At 53.0% G+C, this 20,998-nt stretch overlaps 1 protein-coding gene across 2 annotated transcripts in view; it reads left to right on the top strand.

Moving 5' to 3' along the window:
* Positions 1–15,066, top strand: part of SLC43A1 (solute carrier family 43 member 1) — a 30,839-nt gene extending 15,773 nt beyond the window's left edge. For both annotated transcript variants that reach the window (XM_025356498.1, XM_025356497.1), the window contains exons 6-15: positions 2,778–2,870; positions 4,483–4,616; positions 6,524–6,702; positions 8,501–8,647; positions 8,737–8,775; positions 9,009–9,147; positions 10,572–10,713; positions 10,974–11,047; positions 12,729–12,852; positions 14,355–15,066. In XM_025356498.1, coding sequence (XP_025212283.1) covers positions 2,778–2,870; positions 4,483–4,616; positions 6,524–6,702; positions 8,501–8,647; positions 8,737–8,775; positions 9,009–9,147; positions 10,572–10,713; positions 10,974–11,047; positions 12,729–12,852; positions 14,355–14,501 — 1,218 coding nt within the window. In that variant the 3' untranslated portion in view covers positions 14,502–15,066. The remainder of the gene's footprint in view (positions 1–2,777; positions 2,871–4,482; positions 4,617–6,523; positions 6,703–8,500; positions 8,648–8,736; positions 8,776–9,008; positions 9,148–10,571; positions 10,714–10,973; positions 11,048–12,728; positions 12,853–14,354) is intronic.
* Positions 15,067–20,998: the final 5,932 nt, after the last annotated feature.

Consider the following 20,998-nt stretch of genomic DNA (forward strand, 5'->3'; position numbering starts at 1 on the left):
TGGCTGCAAAGAGCAGGTGTGAGGCTGTGCGTGTGTGGATGAGGCTGTGTGTCAGGCTGTATGTTAATGTGTGTGTTTGTGTGTACAGAGCCCATGAATGTCTATGGAGCTCTGTTCTAGGTCCTGGATTACAGCACTGTCAGGACTGACCACGTCATCCTCCCCGCTGGAGGTTACCTTTCGGGGGTGAGGGGCACAGACAACCAAATAAACAAGTAAACTAATAAATTATGTCAGTAGTCATAGGTGCTGGGAAGAAAATAAAACTGGGTAACATGATGGTGAGGGGGAGTGAGCAGCTTGAGACAGCGTGTGCATGCTTGCCATGCCGTGGGAGAGTGGGTGTGTGACCCTGTCCCTGTAAAAGCCATGAGTTGGTAGGTGTGTTTGTGAGTGTACCAGGTTGAACCATATGAAACTGTCGACACTTCATCGTGCACGTGGCTTGACCTATTATTACATGTGGTGAGTTGTGTATGTGTGTTGTTCTAAGTGTGTTTATTTATGTGAGTGTGTACACGCGTTAAAGGCTTAGGAGTGTCGGGAGGGTGGAGGGGAAGGTTCCTGGCCGGGCTGGCTTGGACTGTTTCTCTCTGAGAAGGGCTGCCTGACTGGGTGGTTTTGGCTGAATTTCACCTCGCCCCAGCAGCCGCCTTTAATTCCAACCGGGAGCATTTCACAACTCTCAAGGAAGGAAGCGGATCCCTTTCTCCCCGCCCCTCAGCGCAGCCCCTTCTCCCTGCTGTGCAACTTGGCCCAGGGCCCTAAATCCCTTCTCTCCGGGGCTTGGCCTCAGACCCTCCGTGGCTGCCGGGTGGGGCTTGACCAGCGGCTCCTCCCCGCTATATCCCCGCCTCCTGTAACCTCCAGCCAATGGCAGGGTCCGGCGCCGGCGCCGCCCCTCAGCCGCTCCCCGCTCCCTCCGGCCGGCCCCGCCCCCTGGGCCGCTGCTCTTGGCCTAGACTTGGACCAGCACTTATGGTGCTGCGTCCTTCGGGCCCAGCTGCTGTTGCCACGCGAGCTGCAAGGCCGCCAGCCCGGGGTTATCCGGCCGGCCTCGCTCTACCCACGGTACCGGGCGGAGACAGCGTTTGTGGCCCCTTGGAGGGGAGAGGGCCCTGCCCTCTCCAGGCCTGGCACCCTTCCCTGGCGTCCTTGGCAGCGGTGCCTCACAGATGCAGGGTGCAGGAAAACCTCTGCCTGAGTGGGTAGAGGTTTTTCCTGAGCCAGCCACTTCGGTAGGAGGGGGAAGGAGAATTTAGTTATCTTCTGTGTTTAAACACTTTTTTTTTTTTTTTTTTTTTTTGAGACGCACTCTCGCTGTGTCGCCCAGGCTGGAGTTCTGTGGCGCGATCTCGGCTCACTGCAGCCTCCGCCTCCCAGGTTCAATTCTCCTGCCTCAGCCTCCCAAGTAGCTGAGACTACAGGCGTACGCCGCCACGCCTGGCTAATTTTTTTGTATTTTAGTAGAGACGGGGTTTCACCGTGTTGCTCAGGCTGGTTGCGAACTCCTGAGCTCAGGAAATCCACCTACCTCGGCCCCCCAAAGTGCTGGGATTACAGACGTGAGCTCCCGCGCCCGGCCTAAACGCCTTCTTTACCAGAGCTATTGAGGCCTCCCTTCAGAGTCTCAGTTTCCCCCTCTGTGGAATGGGTTTAGGCTTTGTACGAATCCTAAGGTCCTTCTCAGCTGTGGGATCTAGTGACTCGGGGAGGATGGTGGGGCCAGAGGAGGGTGTGTGCGAAGGGCATCCTGACTTTGCCTTCCCCTGCCCTGAGGGCTTGGCTGAGGCAGGTGAGCGGAACACATGATCAATTAAATTCTCTCCTGGTGGGGGTTCTGACCCTGCTGTGCGTCAGAGCCACCTCCTCTGGAGACTTGGTCTGCCCTGCCTCCATTCCCTCCCTTATTTCCACCCTCACCTCCCAGGACGTGATTTGTCCTGATTAAGCAGAAACTGGGCTGGGATGCCAACTGAGAGGGTCAAGAGGCACCGCCTATTACCGGGACACAGCCATGGTCACAGCCTTGGGTTAGGGCTGGGACAGTCTAACAATGGGGAGAAAGCCATTAATGTGCTCTGTGAACTTGAGTACACTTTTCCTCCCTGGGTGTCAATTTTCTCATCTAAAATGGGTTGGATAAGATCACTGTTTCTTTCTTTTCTTTTCTTTTCTTTGGTGGGTGGGGACATAGTGTCCCTGTGTCACCCAGGCTAGAGGGCAGTGGAGTGATCTCAGCTCACTGCGACCTCCACCTCCCAGGTTCAAGCGATTCTCCTGCCTCAGCCTCCCGAGTAGCTGGGATTACAGGTGCCTGCCACCATGCCCAGCTAATTTTTGTGTTTTTGGTAGAGATGAGGTTTCACCATGTTGTCCAGGCTGATCTTGAACTCCTGACCTCAGGCTTCCCGCCAGCTTCCCAAAGCGCTGGGATTATACGCGTGAGCCACTGCGCCCAGCCCAGATCAGTGTTTCTTAAGCACCTATTCCATGCGTTGTTCAGAGGTGTTACGTAACAAACTTGGGAAATCTGCGATTAAACAAAATTAACACAATGTCTCTCTGAGGGGTGTCTGGGAGCCTTTTTGAAGCTAAAGTGCACTGTGAGTGTGTAGGCAGGGGGCAGAGTACAGTTTCCCACATTGATTTTTCTGTTTGTTTTGCCTTGGGGCTTTGCTGCTGCGTCTCCCGGGGCTGTTGTATGGAGCAGGGCTGGGAACGCTGGGCGAGGGTCAGGGTGTCCCCACCTCATGGGTGCTGCTTTCCCCCCTCAGTTGCCCAACATGTTTGGGAACCTGCGCTCCACGTTAATGGCCCTCATGATTGGCTCTTATGCTTCTTCTGCCATCACATTCCCAGGAATCAAGGTATGGAGCTGCTTGGGGGGCCAGTGAGGCCACCTGGGTTTTCTTTTTGTCTTGACACAAGAACTGGGTGGGGCTGAGTGAGCAGCAGCTAGTGCTGACCCACGGGTCTGACTTCTGCGCTCTCCTTTCTCTGTCATCATCCCAGTGCAGGCCTTCCCCGTCTCTCCTGGGCCAAGGCAAGCTTTCTCAGCTGGTCTCCCTGCCTCTGATTCTTTTTCTTTGTAATCTGTCACTCACATGACTTCCAGAAGGATCCCAGATGGGGAACTGGCTCACACACTGCGGAAAAACCTTCAGTGGTTTAGCTTCACCTACAGAATCAAGTCTAGCCCCTTCACACGCATTCAAGGTCCCTGACTCGCTGGCTTTATTCAGCCTTTGGGGCCACATTTTTCCACACCTTCCAGAGAGGCTGGGTGGTTTGGTCCAAGGTCACAAAAATGAGTTTATGCCAGGCTGGATCCTGGACAGGTCAACCTGGTGTCCCTGGAAGCCAGGAGACCAAAGTTTTAGCTCAGTGCAAATGGGGGCCCCTATTTCCTCTGTCAAATATCAAAGCACCCTTTGACTGAGCCATGCCATGCTCCTCAACCTCCATTGTGGGCAGTACCAAACTGCATACCGTTTTGCACTTTACAAAGAGTACCAAAGAAGGTACTTCTGCTCAGTGTCTCCAAAGGAGTTTGAGAGAGCGCATGGGTAGGGGGCCATCAGTTGTTCTGGTGGGCAGGCATGGAGGGTGGGCAGTTCTCCCTTCTTTTCAACTGAAGTAGTGTTTGAGGAGCCAGATCTTACCTCCACACATTTGGGTGTGTGGCCCTTTGAAGCTCTGTCCTGCCCCTAGAGAGGAAGAAGCCCCAAGGTCCAAGACTGCAGAGAAAAAGGTTTGAGCAGGAGCCTAAGGGGAGAGCAGACATTAGTCATCCTGTTCACATGGCATGGGGAGAACAAGAAAACAGACGGTCTTCCCTGTGCACCAGCTTCTTCCATAAGAGGGGCTGACGCATTTGCACAGAATCATTCAAATGAGAACTTACCTGCCCTGGGGTTGAGAGCCCTTAGGCAGAGCACTTGCACCTCCCTCTCCCCGACCCCCAGTGGTTGCACTGGGAGCACCTGGGAAAGGTGAGATAAGGCTGAGCATGAGCAGTCTGGGTTTGCCTTTTCCCCCAGGGAACGTGCCAGGAAGGGGCAGGATAAACACAGTGAGGCCCGGTAAACCTAGAGTTCTAAGTTTCCTTTGTACATACTATGAAGTGGACATTTTTGTGTGAACATGAACATGAATGTTTGTGGAGTCCTAGGCAAAAATGTATGTATCTTTTTAAGATAATGGAAATTTCAGAGACATTTTGAGCCAGTGGCCAGCAGCTTCAGGCTTTGTGGAGACTACTTCATAGCTCTCTAGGGGAGCTCAAGTGAAAAAGAAAGAGGAATGATGGGTCTTCTGAGTCTGACTCTAAACTTCTGGTCTTGGTTTCCTCATCTGCAAATTGGGCACAAGGACAAGGGGAGAAGAGACCTTCTTTAAGGCCTCTGAGGCCTGGGATCTACCTTGGTGGGGTCTGGGGCCAGGCAGTCTCCCCCACGGGCCTGCCCCCTCCTCTCACAGCTGATCTACGATGCCGGTGTGGCCTTCGTGGTCATCATGTTTACCTGGTCTGGCCTGGCCTGCCTTATCTTTCTGAACTGCGCCCTCAACTGGCCCGTCGAAGCCTTTCCTGCCCCTGAGGAAGTCAATTACACGTGAGTGGCTGGAGTGGGCGGAGACTCTCCATGGGGCAGAGAGGGTGGTCAGGGATGTGGTGATATGATAGATGGAATTAACTTGGGATTCAGAGAGACCTCGGCTTGGACCTCTGCTTGGCAAATCGCTTGAGCCCTCCAAGCTCTGCTTTCTCATCTGTACTGTAAGCCTGTTCCTACCTACCCACGGGTCGCTTTTGTTTGTCTTTTTAGAGGCAGTGTCTTGCTCTGTCACTCAGGCTGGAGGGCAGTGTCTTGGTCCTGGTTCACTGCAGCCTCAAACTGCTGGGCTCAAGCGAACCTCTCCCTCTGCCTCCCGAGGTGCTGGGGTTACAGGCACATACCACCATGCCCAGTTAGTTTTTTAATTTTTTGTAGAGACGGGGCTTACTGTGTTACCCAGGATGGTTTTGAACTCCTGGACTTAAGTGATCCTCCCCACTTGGCCTCCCAAAGTGCCAGATTACAGGCGTGAGCCACTGTGCCTAGCCTCCCATGGGTGTTTTTAAGTGATAGAGTTGGTACATAACAGGTGGTCAAAACATGGTAACTATTTATTTATTTATTTATTTATTTATTTATTTATTTATTTGACAGAGTCTCACTCTGTCACCCAGGCTGGAGTGCAGTGGTGTGATCTCAGTGAACTGCAACTTCTGTCTCCTGAGTTCAAGTGATTCTCCTGCTTCAGCCTCCTGAATAGCTAGGATTACAGACACGCGCCACCACACCTGGCTAATTTTTGTATTTTTTAGTAGAGACAGGATTTCACCATGTTGGCCAGGCTGGTCTTGAACTCCTGGCCTCAAGTGATCTGCCTGGCTTGGCCTCCCAAAGCGCTGGGATTACAGGTGTGAGCCACCATGCCCAGCCTATGGTAACTATTTATGTGAGTGCAAAAGTAATTATGGTTTTTGCCATTAAAAGTAATGGGCCAGTTGCAGTGGCTGATGCCTGTAATCCCAGCACTTTGGGAGGCCAAGGAGGGCGGATCACCTGAGGTGGGAAGTTCTAGACCGGCCTGACCAACATGGAGAAATACCATCTCTACTAAAAATACAAAAGTAGCTGGGCGTGGTGGTGCATGCCTGTAATCCCAGCTAGTCGGGAGGCTGAGGCAGGAGAATCGCTTGAACCCTAGAGGCTGAGGTTGCAGTGAGCTGAGATCACACCATTGCACTCCAGCGTGGGCAACAAGAGCAAAACCTCCATCTCAAAAAAAAAAAAAAAAAAGTAACAACAAAATATTGTTTCATCCTTTCTGGGTTTGGAGATCAGAGTAGGAGGTACCTCAGTAATAGCACTTGATGCCATGTGGTTCCAAAAAGAGGGACATAAAAGAATCCAGCACTCTGCCTTTTGTGGGGCCACCTGAACATCAACTTTTTCCAGCCCCCTATCAGTGCAGCCGAGGCAAAAGGTGATGCTCCCCACCAAGCACGTAAGGTGACATTACAGAGCTGACAGTTATGCCAGGCACTGTACTTAGCCCCTGTCCCATCCTCAAACAGCTGTATGATGTAGATTCAGTATTAACTCCATTAATAACGAAAGTGCAGGAAACAAAGTGACTTTCCAAAGGTCATGCCATTCAAAGGAGGGTGAATCTTAGGTTGGACACAGGCTGTCTGACTCTGGAGTCTGAGGTCTTAATGCCGCCTCCGCCATAGGAACAGCCCAAGTGAAAAACAGCTGATCCACTCTTCATTTACTTGGCATCTGTGCTAAGCTGGTCCCTGAGCCAAGCTCTGAGCAACAAACCAGGAGCTCTGCATTAGGGAGCTTGCAAGCACGTCAGTGCTGGGTAGAGGGGTGCTGGACACCGCTGGGACGGCGGCTGAGCACTAGGCTGTTGAAGGTGGGCTCTGTGTGACTGGTTCCCTACACTCTGGCCTGACTGCCTGCAGGAAGAAGATCAAGCTGAGTGGGCTGGCCCTGGACCACAAGGTGACAGGCGACCGCTTCTACACCCATGTGACCACCGTGGGCCAGAGGCTGAGCCAGAAGGCCCCCAGCCTGGAGGACGGGTCGGATGCCTTCATGTCATCCCAGGATGTTCGAGGCACCTCAGAAAACCCTCCTGAGAGTGAGTGTCTGGTCAGGGTGCCGGCCTTGGGGAACAGGGACGGTGGGTCCTCATATTCAGGGAGCACTCAGGCTTGAGTATTTATTCGCGCCCCTCTTCAGTCCTTACAACATCCCATGATGTAGGTGAGGCGTGCTCTCCATTTACGGATGGGCAAATCAAAGCTCAGCTAACTCTGGGCAGTTCAGATTCAGGGTTACCCTGCTGGTTTCCTGGGATGGGGGAGGGAGGAGCTCCTTGTACCCATGGAGTACAAGGGGGATTGGTCTCTGGGGCCTGTCAGGGACAAGGTCTCTGGGCCTGTCAGGTAGCTGGTTTCCTCAGGGACCCTTGCAACCTCTGAGCTTATTGCATCAGGTGCAGGTAGGCCCACGAGCCTCCTGGCAGGGGTCCTCCACACCTGGCTGGCTTTTGCCCCCTGCTGGTCACAGGAGGAGCTGCAACCTGCCTGGGCTGCTGCTCAGGAGGGACATGAAGATCCCAGGACTGCCAGTTCCATAAGTGGAAGGAGCTCCTTGGAGTCAGTTGAGGGGTTTGAGTCCTGCTCTCCAGTTATAGGCTATGTGGCTTGGGTAGATCACTTAACCTTGCTCTTGATTTCCTTACCTCTTAAACTAGCACTCAAAGCACCCCACAAACTGTAAAGTTAGTTGTGATGACTGAATGACACCATGGATGTGGAAGCTCTCTGTAAAGTGCAAAACGGTGTGCAGTTTGACGGTGGTTACCCCCAGAGCCGATTCTCAGAGGGCGGCATGGCTAAGGGCATGAGCTGGAGTTAGGCTGACCTGCTGCTTCCCGCCCTGTGAGCTTGGGCAAGTCATTTAACTTCCTGAGCTGCAGTTTCCTCATCAGTAAAATGTGATAAGGACAGGGTTGTTGTAAGATTGATTAAATGGGATAATAAATGTCAAGTATGTAGCCCATAGTGAGTGCTTCAGAGTTTTTTTTGTTTCTGTTTTTGTTTTTGTTTTTGAGATGAAGCCTCGCTCTGTTGCCTAGGCACACAATCTTGGCTCACTCCAACTTCCACCTCCTGGGTTCAAGCAATTCTCCTGCCTTAGCCTCCCAAATAGCTGGGACTACAGGCGTGCACCACCACACCACACCTGGCTAATTTCTGTATCTTTAGTAGAGATGAGGTTTTACCATGTTGGCCAGGCTGGTCTCAAACTCCTGACCTCATGATCCTCCTACCTCAGCCTCCCAAAGTTTTGGGATTACAGGTGTGAGCCACTGTGCCCTGCCAGTTTTGTTTTTTGTAAAAATAGACAGGGTCTTGCTGTTGCCTGGGCTGGAGTGCAGTGGTACAATCATAGCTCACTGCAGCCTTGACCTCCTGGGCTCAAGCGATCCTCCTGCCTCAGCCTCCTGCGTAGCTGGGAATACAGGTGTGCACCACCATGCCTGGCTAATTATATATATACTTTTTTTTTTTTTTTAATTTTAGAGATAGGATCTCGCTATGTTGACCACCAGGCTGGTCTTGAACTCCTGGGCTAAGTGATCCTCCTACCTCTGCCTCCCAAAGTGTTGGGATTACAGGCCTGAGCCATGGTGCTCAACTGAGTTATTTTTACCACACAAAGCATAGGACATACATCCAGAGGGCACCTAAAAATGTTCTGAGCTGAGCAGGAGCCTGGAGGCAAGTGAATCTGAACTTTCCCGTCTTTGAAGAAACCAGTCCCTCTCCAAAGTCACATAGTGTCACTCCCCTCAAGAACTGCATGAGCTGGGACAATCAGAGGGCAGTGGAAGGTCTGGGGCTCAGGGGCACCCCCTGCTGTCTCCCCAGGGTCCATCCCCTTCCGCAAGAGCCTCTGCTCCCCCATTTTCCTGTGGAGCCTCCTCACCATGGGCATGACCCAGCTGCGGATCATCTTCTACATGGCTGCCATGAACAAGATGCTGGAGTACCTTGTGACTGGAGGCCAGGAGCATGGTGAGGCACCGCTGAGGCCCCTGGGGGTTGGGGGCACAGGAGGGTCACCCTGGCTGAGCTCCCCTCACCGTACCTTTACCTATCCACAGAGATGAATGAACAGCAGCAACAAAAGGTGGCAGAGACAGGTAGGGCGATGAAAGCAGGGCCCTGGCCCACGCCCACCCTGCTGCAACCCGCTTCTCAGGGGGCGGGACTCCTCTAGGCCTGGACCCACCCAGGTAACCCTGGGCATTTGGGGGATGTAAGAGTCTGGGTTCAGAGGAAGGCTATTTTGGTGCTCTCTGGCCTCTGCTGGAAGGGGTGATGGTGTCCACTGAGTGCCAGTTTCTGACCCCACTGCCCTTCCCATCCTGCCCAGTTGGGTTCTACTCCTCCATCTTTGGGGCCATGCAGCTGTTGTGCCTTCTCACCTGCCCCCTCATTGGCTACATCATGGATTGGCGGATTAAGGACTGCGTGGACGCCCCAACTCAGGGCACTGTCCTCGGAGATGCCAGGTGACCGGCCTGTACAGGGATGGTGACAGCAAGTGGTCAGGCAGCGCTCTTCATTTTCTCTGCACGTTTACATCCAGCAGCTCATTTCTTTCTCCCAAGAACCCTAAGAGAGCAGAGGTACCTCCCCATTTTACAAATGAGAAACTGAGGCTAGGAAGGGACCTGGCTTGCTTAATAATAAGAATAGCTAATGCAGCGTGCTGACTGTGCACCGCTCGGCACCTTGCCTTGTTTAGTCCTACAACACCTCTCTGAGGTAGGTGCATTAATATCTCCATTTTGCGGATGAGAAAACCGAGGTACAGGGTTGCACATTTAAGTCATTACATTAACATTACATAATGTAACATTCTGTTACATTCTATTATAGGCACAGAGTAACCCTGATATACTGTGGAAGGAGACCGCACAAAACAGGGGATACCAGGAGGCAGGATCCTTGGGGGCCATCTTGTTGGCTGGAGACCACCATTGAGGGTTTTGTTTTGTTTTGTTTTTGAGACAGAGTCTTGCTCTGTCACCCAGGCTGGAGTGCAGTGGCAGGATCTCAGCTCACTGCAACCTCTGTCTCCCAGGTTCAAGCGATTCTCCTGCCTCAGCCTCCCGAGTAGCTGGAGTTCACCATGGAGTCTTGAACCCGGATTCTGTAACTGCTTTTGCTCTTTTTGTGTTCATCCAAACAGTCCCTGTTTATCCTGAGAGGGTGGGAGAAAGAGACTGGGAGAGAAGGAAATCCAGTGGCTTCCCTCCCTGCCAGCAGAGCCTGGCCCTGGCACTGAGCCTTCCTCCTCTACCCTCTGCTCCTCATGGCGAGGGTCCTCTAGTAGGGTCCTTCTGTCCAGGACACATGGACCGCCTGCCCTCACCCCAGCCTACTGACCTGTCTCCTGGGCTGGCCTCAGAGCCTTTGTTTGTGCCAGAGAGAGGAAGTGCTGGACAGTCGGGCCAAGCTACTGTCCCCAGGAGGGCATTTGCTTTTGTCCAGGGCAGGGACACCTTCCTGAGGACTTCTGATGAGAGACGATGAGAGATGGTGCGAGAGCTTCCCACTTTCCACCTTCCTTCCCATCCTTGGTTCTCAAACCTTCAAGTGTGCATGAGAATCACTTCGTGGGGGGTATTTGTCCAAATGCAGATCTGCAGATCTCCCTGCTGAGATTCCGGGGGCTGAGATGAGGCCTGTGAATCTGCATGTGAAGAAAGCATCTGCTTTGATGCTTGTGTCATTGGGTAGGGGAGCAAAACTTTGAGAAACATGGAGCTAGAGAACATGGGTTTCTATGGGTTTCCCATAGAAACATGAATTTCTATGTTTTCTGCTTCCCTGACATCGAAAGCACATCCGAAGGGGGAGGGGCCAGGCCAAGAACCAGGGAGTCCTGGGAATGTAGAGGCAGCAGCCAGTGACTTCCCGTTCTCCTCAGGGACGGGGTTGCTACCAAATCCATCAGACCACGCTACTGCAAGATCCAAAAGCTCACCAATGCCATCAACGCCTTCACCCTGACCAACCTGCTGCTTGTGGGTTTTGGCGTCACCTGCCTCATCAACAACTTACACCTCCAGGTACCCACCTCCATCCTTCCCTCTCCCTGCCTCCCGAGACTCCTCCAAAGGGATGGTCCACCCAGCGCTTGCTTTTCAGGAAGCGCAGTTCTGGTCTTCTGATCTGGATCTATTTTCCGGGTTCTCCAGGAAGTGTTTCTAGTAGATTGGGTTGGCGAGGGGGTAGGAATTGAGGCCCAGTTGGCTTCTTCGCCCTACCCCTCCTTCCTCCAGCCTCCACACACTCTCCTAACCTCTTCACTCTCTCTTTTTGCCTTTAGTTTGTGACCTTTGTTCTGCACACCATTGTTCGAGGTTTCTTCCACTCGGCCTGTGGGAGTCTCTATGCTGCAGTGTGAGTCTGTTCGGCTGAAATGCCTTCCTGAGCTTTGCAACTGTGATCAGAGTACCCCAGGGCAGGGCTGGAAGGGCCCCAGGCATCCCCTAATGCGCCCCTCTGAGCCCCTCTGATGGCAGGGAGCGCACTTCCTTAAAGGCAGCCTATCCCGCTGTAATTGACTCCCCCTGTTGGAGTCTTCCCTTAGAGGAAGCTGAAATACCTGGCTTGATGACACTTTAGTCCTAAGTCTGCTGTTTGAAACGGCCCCCAGAGTGGCCTCCCCTCCATGCCCACCCTGAAGAAATTTCCTAAGGGCAGCCGTTTGCCTTATAATTTTCCTCTTCATGTTGGGGACATGTTGGACAGTCCCCACTTGCCTGTCTTTTCTGGTTTCCCCTGCCGGCTGCTGAGGGCCTCTCCCCTGTGTATGTGATGGAGTAACAGGACATTACAATAATGATGACAAAATCAGAACCATCATCACGTGCTCCGTTGGTGTAGGCAGTAGGCAGGATCCTGGACCATCACTCCCTGAGTTCAGCCTCACTGCAGCGGTCTCGGCAGAACCCTGGAGTTTCCTTGATTCTTCGCTCCCCCACCCTCCACGTTCACTCCATCCTCGGTGCAGCCAGCAGCAGCTCCCACATACCCCAAATCTGACCCCTCTTGTCACCTCCACTGCTGCCTCTCCAGTCCTAGCCACCAACATCTCTAGCCTGGATTATTGTGGCAGCCTTTAGTCTCCCACATCTGCCCTGGCCCCCCCCCCCCCCCCGCCTCAGTCTATTTTTAACACAGGGGCTGCAGTCACCTGTCAGGACATAAGTCTCTTCACATCACTCTGTGGCCTCCCATCTCATCTGTCTCAGAGTAAAAGCCAAAGGCTTTACTATGGCCTAAAAAGCCCTGCAAGCTCTGGCCCCAGCACTTCACTCCTCTCTAGCTCCCCCTCCTCCCTTGCTCACTCTGCCACAGCCACAGTGACTTCCTAGCGCTCCGGAAGTCTCTAGTGTGTTCTCTGTTTGGCATCTTTGCATGTACTACTCCCGGTTTCTAGAACATTCTTCTCCAGATATCTGCAAGGTGCCCAGTCTCACCTTCTGTCCTTCAGGTCTTTCCCTGACTGTTCTCTTCTCAGTGAGGCCTCCCTTGGCTGTCCTATGTACAACTGCAACCTCCCTACTGCCCCCTTCTCTGCTTGGCTTTTCTCCTTAGCATTTGTCACTGTCTAACACTCTGCATTTCTCTTGCTTATTGTCTCACTGCCACCTGCTCCATGGGAATGCCACCTCCTCGACGGCAGGAATCTGTTGGCTTGCTTGATCACGATATCTCCAGCACCTAGAACAGTGCCTGGCACATAGTAGGTTCTCAGCTAAACATTTGTTGACAGAATACAGTGGACAGTCCTGCGAGATCAGTGCCATCCCTGTTATTAGTGGAGGAGTGGGGCTCAGGAAAGTTGAGCCGCTTGCTAATATCACACATCCAGGAGGTGTCAGAACCCAGCTCAGTGGCCCCGAAGTTGCAGCATTTACCCTCAAGGCTGGGGACCAAAGAGCCCATGCAAAGAGCTTGAACGCTCAAGCGCCACCCTGCCTGGCCAACGGGGATCATAGTGGGGAGGGGATAGGAGAGGTGCCGGCCTGGGCTGTAGAGGGCCACACACCCCTGATGCTCCCCATCTCGTGGACAGGTTCCCATCCAACCACTTTGGGACGCTGACAGGCCTGCAGTCCCTCATCAGTGCCGTGTTCGCCTTGCTTCAGCAGCCACTTTTCATGGCGATGGTGGGACCCCTGAAAGGAGAGCCCTTCTGGGTGAGAGCAAGGGTTGGCATGGGGGGAGTAGGAGCCACTCTCCTGGGGGCAGGGGTAGGGCCTTGTATGTGGTGCCATCCCTCACTCATCTCAGCCAGAGGCACCTCAGAGGTCTTTAATCTGCAGGTTCCCAAGTTGTCTGCCTTTTAGAACCCCTCACAGAGTGTAATTCCCCAGCCCCCTGAATCAGGATATCTCAGCCTGACCCTAGGAGTCTGTTTTTGTTTTTAATTTATTGTTATTTTTTATAGAGATGGTGTCTCACTCTGTTGCCCAGTCTGGAGTGCAGTGGTACAATCACAGCTCACTGCAGCCTCCGACTCCTGGGCTAAAGCGATCCTCCAGCCTCAGCCTTCTGAGTAGCTGGAACCACAGGTGATGGCTACCACACCTGGCTAATTTTTTTTTAAAAATTGTGTAGAGATAAACAGGGTCTTGCCATGTTACCCAGGCCGGTCTTAAACTCCTGGCCTCAAATAATCTCACCTTGGCCTCCCAGAGTGCTGAGGTTACAGGCGTGCGCCACAGTGCCTGGCCTCCTAGGAGTCTGTATTTAATAAACTCCAGGTACTTTGTGAAGTGGCCAGTCCTGACTCTTGGGCCTGTGTTCAGGTACCATTGGTCCAGTCCAGTTCTACCTAGTGTGGGATCCTGTCTCCAGCACCCCTGAAAGGGGCTTCTTCTCTCTTAGCTTAGATACCCTCAGTGGTAGGGCACCCACTCCTGCATGAGGCAGCCCTGCTGCTGTCAGAAAGTCTTTTCCTTACATTGAACTCATCTGCCTCCCTGATGCTGATCTTGCATCTGCCCTGTGGGGCCACCCACACATAAACCCTCCTCCCACAAGAATTGTGATGAAATAACCGCTTCTGTTTACCGAGCACTCGTTATGTGCTAAGCATGATGCATACTTTTTTTTTTTAACTTACATCTTTGCCACAACAGCCCTGAGAAGGAGGCACTCAGTAAGCATTGCCATTATTTGCCCAAAGTCACAAAGTGAGTAATGCAGAGTGGGATGTGAACCGAGTCAGAGCCCGTGTGTCCTGGGCCTTCCAAGCCTTCTGTCTGCCAGGCTGTACCTCCCAGCTCCTTGAACAGTGTCTGAGACCCTCCTCTCGCCACCCTGAACGGGATACCATTGGTTAACATCTGCAAAGGTCAGAGTGGTGAGCCCACAAGGCCCCATTTCTGGAGCAGCCTGACCAGCCCAGACTCCTACAGTGCTGTGCCTTCCTCATACCTACCCAGAGAGGTCCATATGGTGTGGGCACCCACCCGGCCCTGCCACTTGTTAGGCCTGAGCGGTCTCATCTCAGCCACTTTGCAGAACTGCTGAACATTAAGTGAGATACTGGTGGAACAATGACAACACATCATACGTACTAGCTGTATTTATTCTGGCTCAGGACCTGGAGAAAATGGCCACCTTCTCCTCCCTGTGGGAGGCTAAGGGCAGATGAGTACCTACTTGACTCTGTTTCTCTCTCCTTGCCCTAAAGGTGAATCTGGGCCTCCTGCTATTCTCACTCCTGGGATTCCTGTTGCCTTCCTACCTCTTCTACTACCGTGCCCGGCTCCGGAAGGAGTACACTGCCAATGGGATGGGCCCACTGAAGGTGCTTAGTGGCTCTGAGGTGACTGCATAGACTTCTGAGACCAAGGGACCTGCATGACAGGCAATCAAGGCCTGAGCAACCAAAAGGAGTGCCTCATATGGCTTTTCTACCTGTAACATGCACATAGAGCCATGGCCGTGGATTTATAAATACCAAGAGAAGTTCTATTTTTGTAAAGACTGCAAAAAGGAAAAAAAAAAAAAACCCTGCAAAAAGGTCCCCCAAAGCAACGCTCCATTAACTGCAGACAGTCCCTGTCCTAGAGGGGTTGAGCCTTCTTCCTCCTTGGGTTGGAGGAGACCAGGATGTGGAGCTTTCTAGGGGTCTGCTTCCTGGTGCCTCTTGGGGGGGATTGGCAAACAGGCTATCCCTAAGGTCCCATGTGCCATGAGTATGCACACACGCATGTGTCTGTGTGTGTGCGAATGTGAGAGAGACACAGCCCTCCTTTCAGAAGGAAAGGGGCCTGAGGTGCCGACTGTGTCCTGGGTTGGGGGTTGGGGGTCGGCCCCTTCCAGGGGCAGGAGGGCAGGTTCCCTCTCTGGTGCTGCTTCTTGCAAGTCTTAGAGGAAATAAAAAGGGAAGTGAGAGACTGGCTGGTGTGCACTTGTCTTTGGTGGTGGGTGGGGGGTGTCATCCCACACCCCCATCCTTCTTCACCCAGGCTCAGCTGGGCATTAAGTAGGACACTTGGCATGCCAGCCTGTTTGCCTCTGGCTGTCTGGCTCACCTCCCTGTTCCCAACCATGCCCTGCCCTTAGTGCTTGGAGGGAGTCCAGATTCTGCCCTGCACTTCCCGGGATTGGGGTACATCCAGGAAGCTGGTTTTTCTCCATACAGAGGATTAGGACAGAATGCTTTAGAAAGAATGCTAAGGTATGACTCAAACTTTCCCACCATAGCATCCCTAGGGCCTGCCGAAAGTAACTTTTTTGGAGTCTCCTATTTTATCTTAAAACTTTATGCAAATTTTGAGCTTCCTTGTTATACTATATTTACATTTACCTTTAACATTAAAGTGAGGCTTTAAAGTAAATAAATAAAGTGAGGCTTTAAAATTATCTACATCAAGAGAAGACACAATCAGTGAGGACAAGAGATACTGCAGAAAGACGTACCTTATTTATCCAGCCCTGCACCTGCTTGTGTACCTGGGACATAAGCCTTGGAGGTTAGAGCAAGTCCCCGAATGAAGGGAAAACTAACATTGGTTTAGGGTCTGTCTGTTCTACACAGCTATCTCATTTTATCCAAACTATAGCCTAAGAAGTTGGTGGTGTCATTCTTGTCGCTCTAGGAAACAAGCCCAGAGAGTTTAAGGCACACACCCAAGGGCATACAGTGGTAGGTGGTGGAGCTCAATTTGGAACCTCGGCAGTCTGTGGAAAGGACAGCTCTGCAGAAAGGAGGTTCCAAGCTTCCAGTTCTCAGCTGCTCCTGGGGCCAAGAGTGACCTCAGAGGCCTTGGCCATCCCCCCACCTCCAAAGGTTGACTTTGTAAGACAGCATTCCAGATACAGTCATTTTCCCTCCCTTTATCTTTGTTTCTCTTGAGAAGTTAATAAGAGAGCCCGACCCCCCTATTTTCAAATAGGCAAACCTGTCCACAGGGGTCTGGAGACTTGGCAAAGTCACATCGCAGATCCCTGCTGCTCTGAGCCCAGACTCCCGACTTCCAACACTGATTTTTTTTGTTTTTGCAAAGTACAAAATCAGAATTGGACAGCACCCACCAACGGGTTCGGCTGGCTTTCAGTGGGCTTGCCGGGGTCTCTTCACTGTCTGTCTGGGATCCTCACTTTGCGAATAGTCTGGGGAGGCTGAGCGCGAGCCAGGAGCGGGCGGGGGAGGGAGAAGGGGGAAGCGCCACGTTCGCGCCAGGTCCTTGGTGTGCCCAGCAGGCGGCGCTGCGTGGCTGCGGCTGGCGACGAGGGTGCGGGGGGGGGGGGGGCGGCGAACCAGAAGGGAAAACCCCTGCCTCTTCCTGGGGCTCCAGAACCCCTACCTGGTGCTTGCTCTGCCGGTCCTTTAAACTCTCCCTACACCCTCCCCGACCCCTATCCTTGCAAGCGTTATCTGCAGCCTCACCGACCCTCGCAACGGTGGTGGTGGTGGTGGGGGGTCTCGACGCTTGCCGCTGGCCAGCCGGACCCCGGTGGGAATGGAGGCAGGAATTCCAGCGTCCTAGGAGAAGGGCGTCTGCTCACTCCCCCACTCCCCGGGGCTTGGGGAGGGGGCTGGGCAGGGGCGGAAGCGAGCTGGAGCCGTGTTTGTCGCGGCGCTGCGGAGTGGAACAGATGGCTGGGGAGGGGAGAGGGTGCGTGGCGGGGAGGAGGAGGGGTGCGGGGGCCGGAGGATAGGGAACGAGGAATTTCGATGCCCGGAGTCTCCCAGGAGAAGCCCCCCTCCCCATCTTTTCCCAGAAAGGGGGGCGGATATGCGCCTGCCTTTTTCCCGGAGAGCCCTGGCCTCTGGCCTGTGGCAGACCCTGCCGCGCAATCCTCCGCCCCAGGGCGCGCCCCTCACCCCCAACCCCCCACCGCAGGACGGGGTGGTGGTGTCAGGACCGCGGGGAGCGGCCCGGGTCGCGAGGGTTAATGGGGCCGCCCTCCCAGGGGCGAGGGGGCGGCGGGAAACGGGCTCGGGGTGGGGATGGAGTTCTGGGATCGCAAATAGCAAAGGAAAAACGTGTTAATTGGAGCTTTATGCAGATGAGCTAGGACTTGGGAATGTGGGGTAGAAGGAGGGACAAGGTCGGACTTCGAGGAGCGTTGGTGGGATCTGGCCAGGGGAGTGATTGATGCCTATCCAGATATCTGCGTGTTGAGCCTCCGGGGAGGGCCGCTGGTGCCTGGGGATGAGAGGCTTCCTCTCTGACCCCCGCCCCAGAAACAAGGTGGGGGCTCTCCAGGGTCTCCACATCCTGGGTCTCAGACCGCCACTAAGAGAGGGCTGGGTGCACCCTGCAAGTGTCTGCTTTGGTTTCTGGCTGCTGACCTGTCTCACCTTGGCTGTGGCCCCCTCTCCCCGGTCTGGCTTGGTCTCCACTCACTTTGCCTCCTCCATCTGTTATTCCCCACACCTGGCAACACCCTTTCCACTCAGTATTGTCTGAAACCTTCCCCAAGTGTGACCCCTTCCCAGTTTGCATTTTCTCGTCTGCCCCTCACAGACCACTCCACCTTTGAGGCCTGTCTCAAACTTTGGAGTGCTTCATAACCCACCTCCACCTGCTAAAATGCAGATTCTAGGGCCCCGTTAGCTATCTGATTCAGCAGATCCGAGGGGCTCAGGAATCAGCTTCCTACTTAAATCAGATGCAAAAGGCCCCTATTTTGTAGAAACACTGGGCAAGGGATTGGTGGGCTGGAAAGATTGGGCAAGTCTCCTTCGACAGCCACCCCCTCCTCAGTGCTCATCTCTCCACAGAGGAGAATTGAAACTTTCACCAAGTGTAGTCCTCTCTGCTTCTGTGTGATGGTACCAGGTGTGGAGAAGATGGACAGACGGAAGGAAGGAAGGAAGGAAGGAAGGAAGGAAGGAAGGAGGGAGGGAGGGAAGGAAGGAAAAAAGGAAGGAAGGAGAGATGAAGGAATGAGTCTGCACCTGGCTCTTCTCTCTCTGAGCAGGGTCTTCCCTTCCTCTCTCCACTGCCCACTTCCCTCCCCTCTGCTAGGGCTTCGCCGTCTATCCTCCTCTCTCACTCCACCAGCCTTGCTCACTTTCTTATCTCCCTGCCACCTCCTCACCTGAAGTTTCTACAAAGGTGGGGAGTTTGGGCCTGAAGGGAGAGGGAAGAACCAACCAAAGCTCCTGTCTTCTAAGCAATAGCCAGAGACACCTTTGGGGTTGGAAGAAAAGCCGGAAGAGGGAGGCAGAACTTGAGGAAAGAGAATAATCACAGCAAGCATGTAGGTCACCTTGCCATGGGCTAGTGCACTGAGTCCCCACAACAAATTGATTTAGGCTGGCACTATTGTCCCCAGCTTACAAAAGCAAAATAAAACAAAACAAACAAAAAAACCAAAACAAAACAAAAAACACAAAACTCTAATGTTCAGAGAGGTTAAGTAACTTGCCCAAGGTCACACAGCTTACTAGTGGGAGCATAACTAGGTCATTCACCCTTCTACTGTCCCCAAACCGTTTCTCCAGAGGCCGCTGAATATCTGTCCCAGGCCTGCCCTCCTGCAGGGTCAATGGGGTTGGAAAAGGGCATCATGTACAGAGATGAAAGGAGATGCTCAGGTTTCAGAACATTTGACAGGTCTGTCTGGAAGCATTAAAAATTCATATAGAAACCTGACCCCAGCTGGACCTTGGGCCTGCCACCTGGACTATCCCTGGCCTCCTGGCTTCGCAGAGTCTGTTGGGAAATGTCTCTTCCACAGTGTCCTGAGACTCCCAAGTCTGTATTTCATAGGAGGGGAGTTCCTCTCAGATTAGGGATCGAAAGTTGGGAGCCTGCAGCTAGGAAAACAGGGCTGAGAACCCTCCCCCTACTCTGGGTGTAAGAACCTTAGAGGCTTAAGGGCTTATAAACCTTATCATCTGGTGTCCTTCTATTCCTCTCCCCAGGCGGTTAGATGTTCATTCTCAGCTCTGGACGACTGAAGCCTGGCTGTGCTTCCCCAGGTGGCCAGTCGGGGGCAGCCGTCTGCTTGGAGGAAGCCAGAGCCTGAGCCTCTATCTGCTGCTTTGAAGAACCCCCATATATGGTCAGAGAGGTGCAGTCTTGGCCTTGGGAAAGGGCTCTAGAGTCTGAGATCTGAGGATGGGGGAGAGGTTTCCTACTTAAGGGGAGACTGAGAAATTTTAGGGGGCACTCAAAGTCGGTTGGTGGGTTTCAGATACATGATAACTGGTGGCCAGTATGATGTAAACATTCTAGCTGGAGTGAAGGTTTGGGATGAGATTGTGAGAGAAAAGGCTCGAAAAGCAGTTGGTACCAGACTCTGAGGGATCTTTGATGCTTTGCTAAGGTGTTTTACCTTTACCCTATAGGCATTAGGAAGCCATTATAGGCTCCTGAGTGACATCATAACATATGCAAATTTTGATCAGATGAATCTGGTCACCATGGTATGGCTGGGTGGGAGGGAGGGAGAGATTCCATATAGGAAATCAGCGAGGAGGTTATCGCAGTTTTCTTTTATATTCCAGGCATGAGGTAATGAGTAGCTGGAGCAGGGAGGTGGTGGGGAGAATGGGAAGGAAGGAATAGACTAGGGCTGGGTGGGGGACTGAGTAACTGAATAGATACAGGAAATTAGAGAAAGGGAGGAGTTAATTACAACTAGGCTGGGTGTCTGGCAGATGAAAATGCAGAATGGGGGTACACTCACAGAATGTGGGAGGTGAATGAATTTTGCTTTTTTCAGGGGATAGAGGAATCTCAGACAAATCCCTTCCTTTCTCTGGCCTCAGTTTCCCCATCAGAGTTTCCCCATCAGAGCGTTGGTGGGGGTTGGGCTGGATGGCCTTTAACATTCCTCCTGTTTCAGGCTGTGTGGGTCAAGGTGGTAAATCTGGGTTGTTTGGAGAGCTTGGGGGTCTGTGCATGTGAGATCACTGGAGGTGGTCTCTGTGCTGGGTCCTGATTGAGTGGGTGTGCATGTCAGTGTGCGTGTCAGAATTTAGGGGGCACCTGCCGTGGGTGGTTGGTGTGCTTGCATGTGCTACATGGCTCTGCTGGGTGTGAGTGTGTGTGAGAGCTCAGGAGTGTGGGTGTGCACGTGATGGGCGTCCGTGGGTCTGTCTGGGCTGGTGGTGGGAGGGGTGGGGGTTGGTGGAGAGTGGCTTTGCTTCAGGCTTCTTCCTGAGGCTCACACACTCCTCCTGCTTTCACTGTTCTGAAATAGCATCTGGACCGAAGGCCCATGAATATTTCACAATGATAATTCTGTGACCTGGACAGCCTGCCTCTAATTTACCAGCAGCCCCCCTCCCCCTGCCCAGGCCCCAGCAGCCCCTCCTCCACCAGAGCTCTTGCCTGGCTGTCCCCGCAATCCAACCCATTAACCTCCTCAGAGCCAGCCTGATACAATTCCCTGCAAGACCCCAGACTCCGAGCTCCCTGGGTTCCTGGCCAGCTGCTCTCACTCTCCCCCAACCCACCCCACACCCTTAACCACAGTCTACCTGCCTCAGGCTTAGATGCTGATTTCTTCTCATTTCTTCCTCTTCTTCTCAAGATCATTTGACCTCCCCAGCCAGAGTCACAGAACCTCAGCCTGCCTCCTCAAGCCCTAGCATCTAGGCCCCCTCTGTCTTTCTATTCCCACCTCCCAAGCTAGAGTTTTTTCTTTCTTTTTTTCTTTTTTTTTTTTTTAAAGACAGAGTCTTTGTCACTCAGGCTGGAGTGCAGTGGTGTGATCTTAGCTCACTGCAATCTCCACCTCCTGGGTTCAGGCAATTCTTGTGCCTCAGCCTCCTGAGTACCTGGGACTGTAGGCACCCACCATCACGCCTGCCTAATTGTTTTGAATTTTTAGTAGAGACAGGTTTTCCACCATGTTGGCCAGGCT

The sequence above is a fragment of the Theropithecus gelada genome, chromosome 14 (assembly GCF_003255815.1).
Source record: "Theropithecus gelada isolate Dixy chromosome 14, Tgel_1.0, whole genome shotgun sequence".
Taxonomy (NCBI): domain Eukaryota; kingdom Metazoa; phylum Chordata; class Mammalia; order Primates; family Cercopithecidae; genus Theropithecus; species Theropithecus gelada.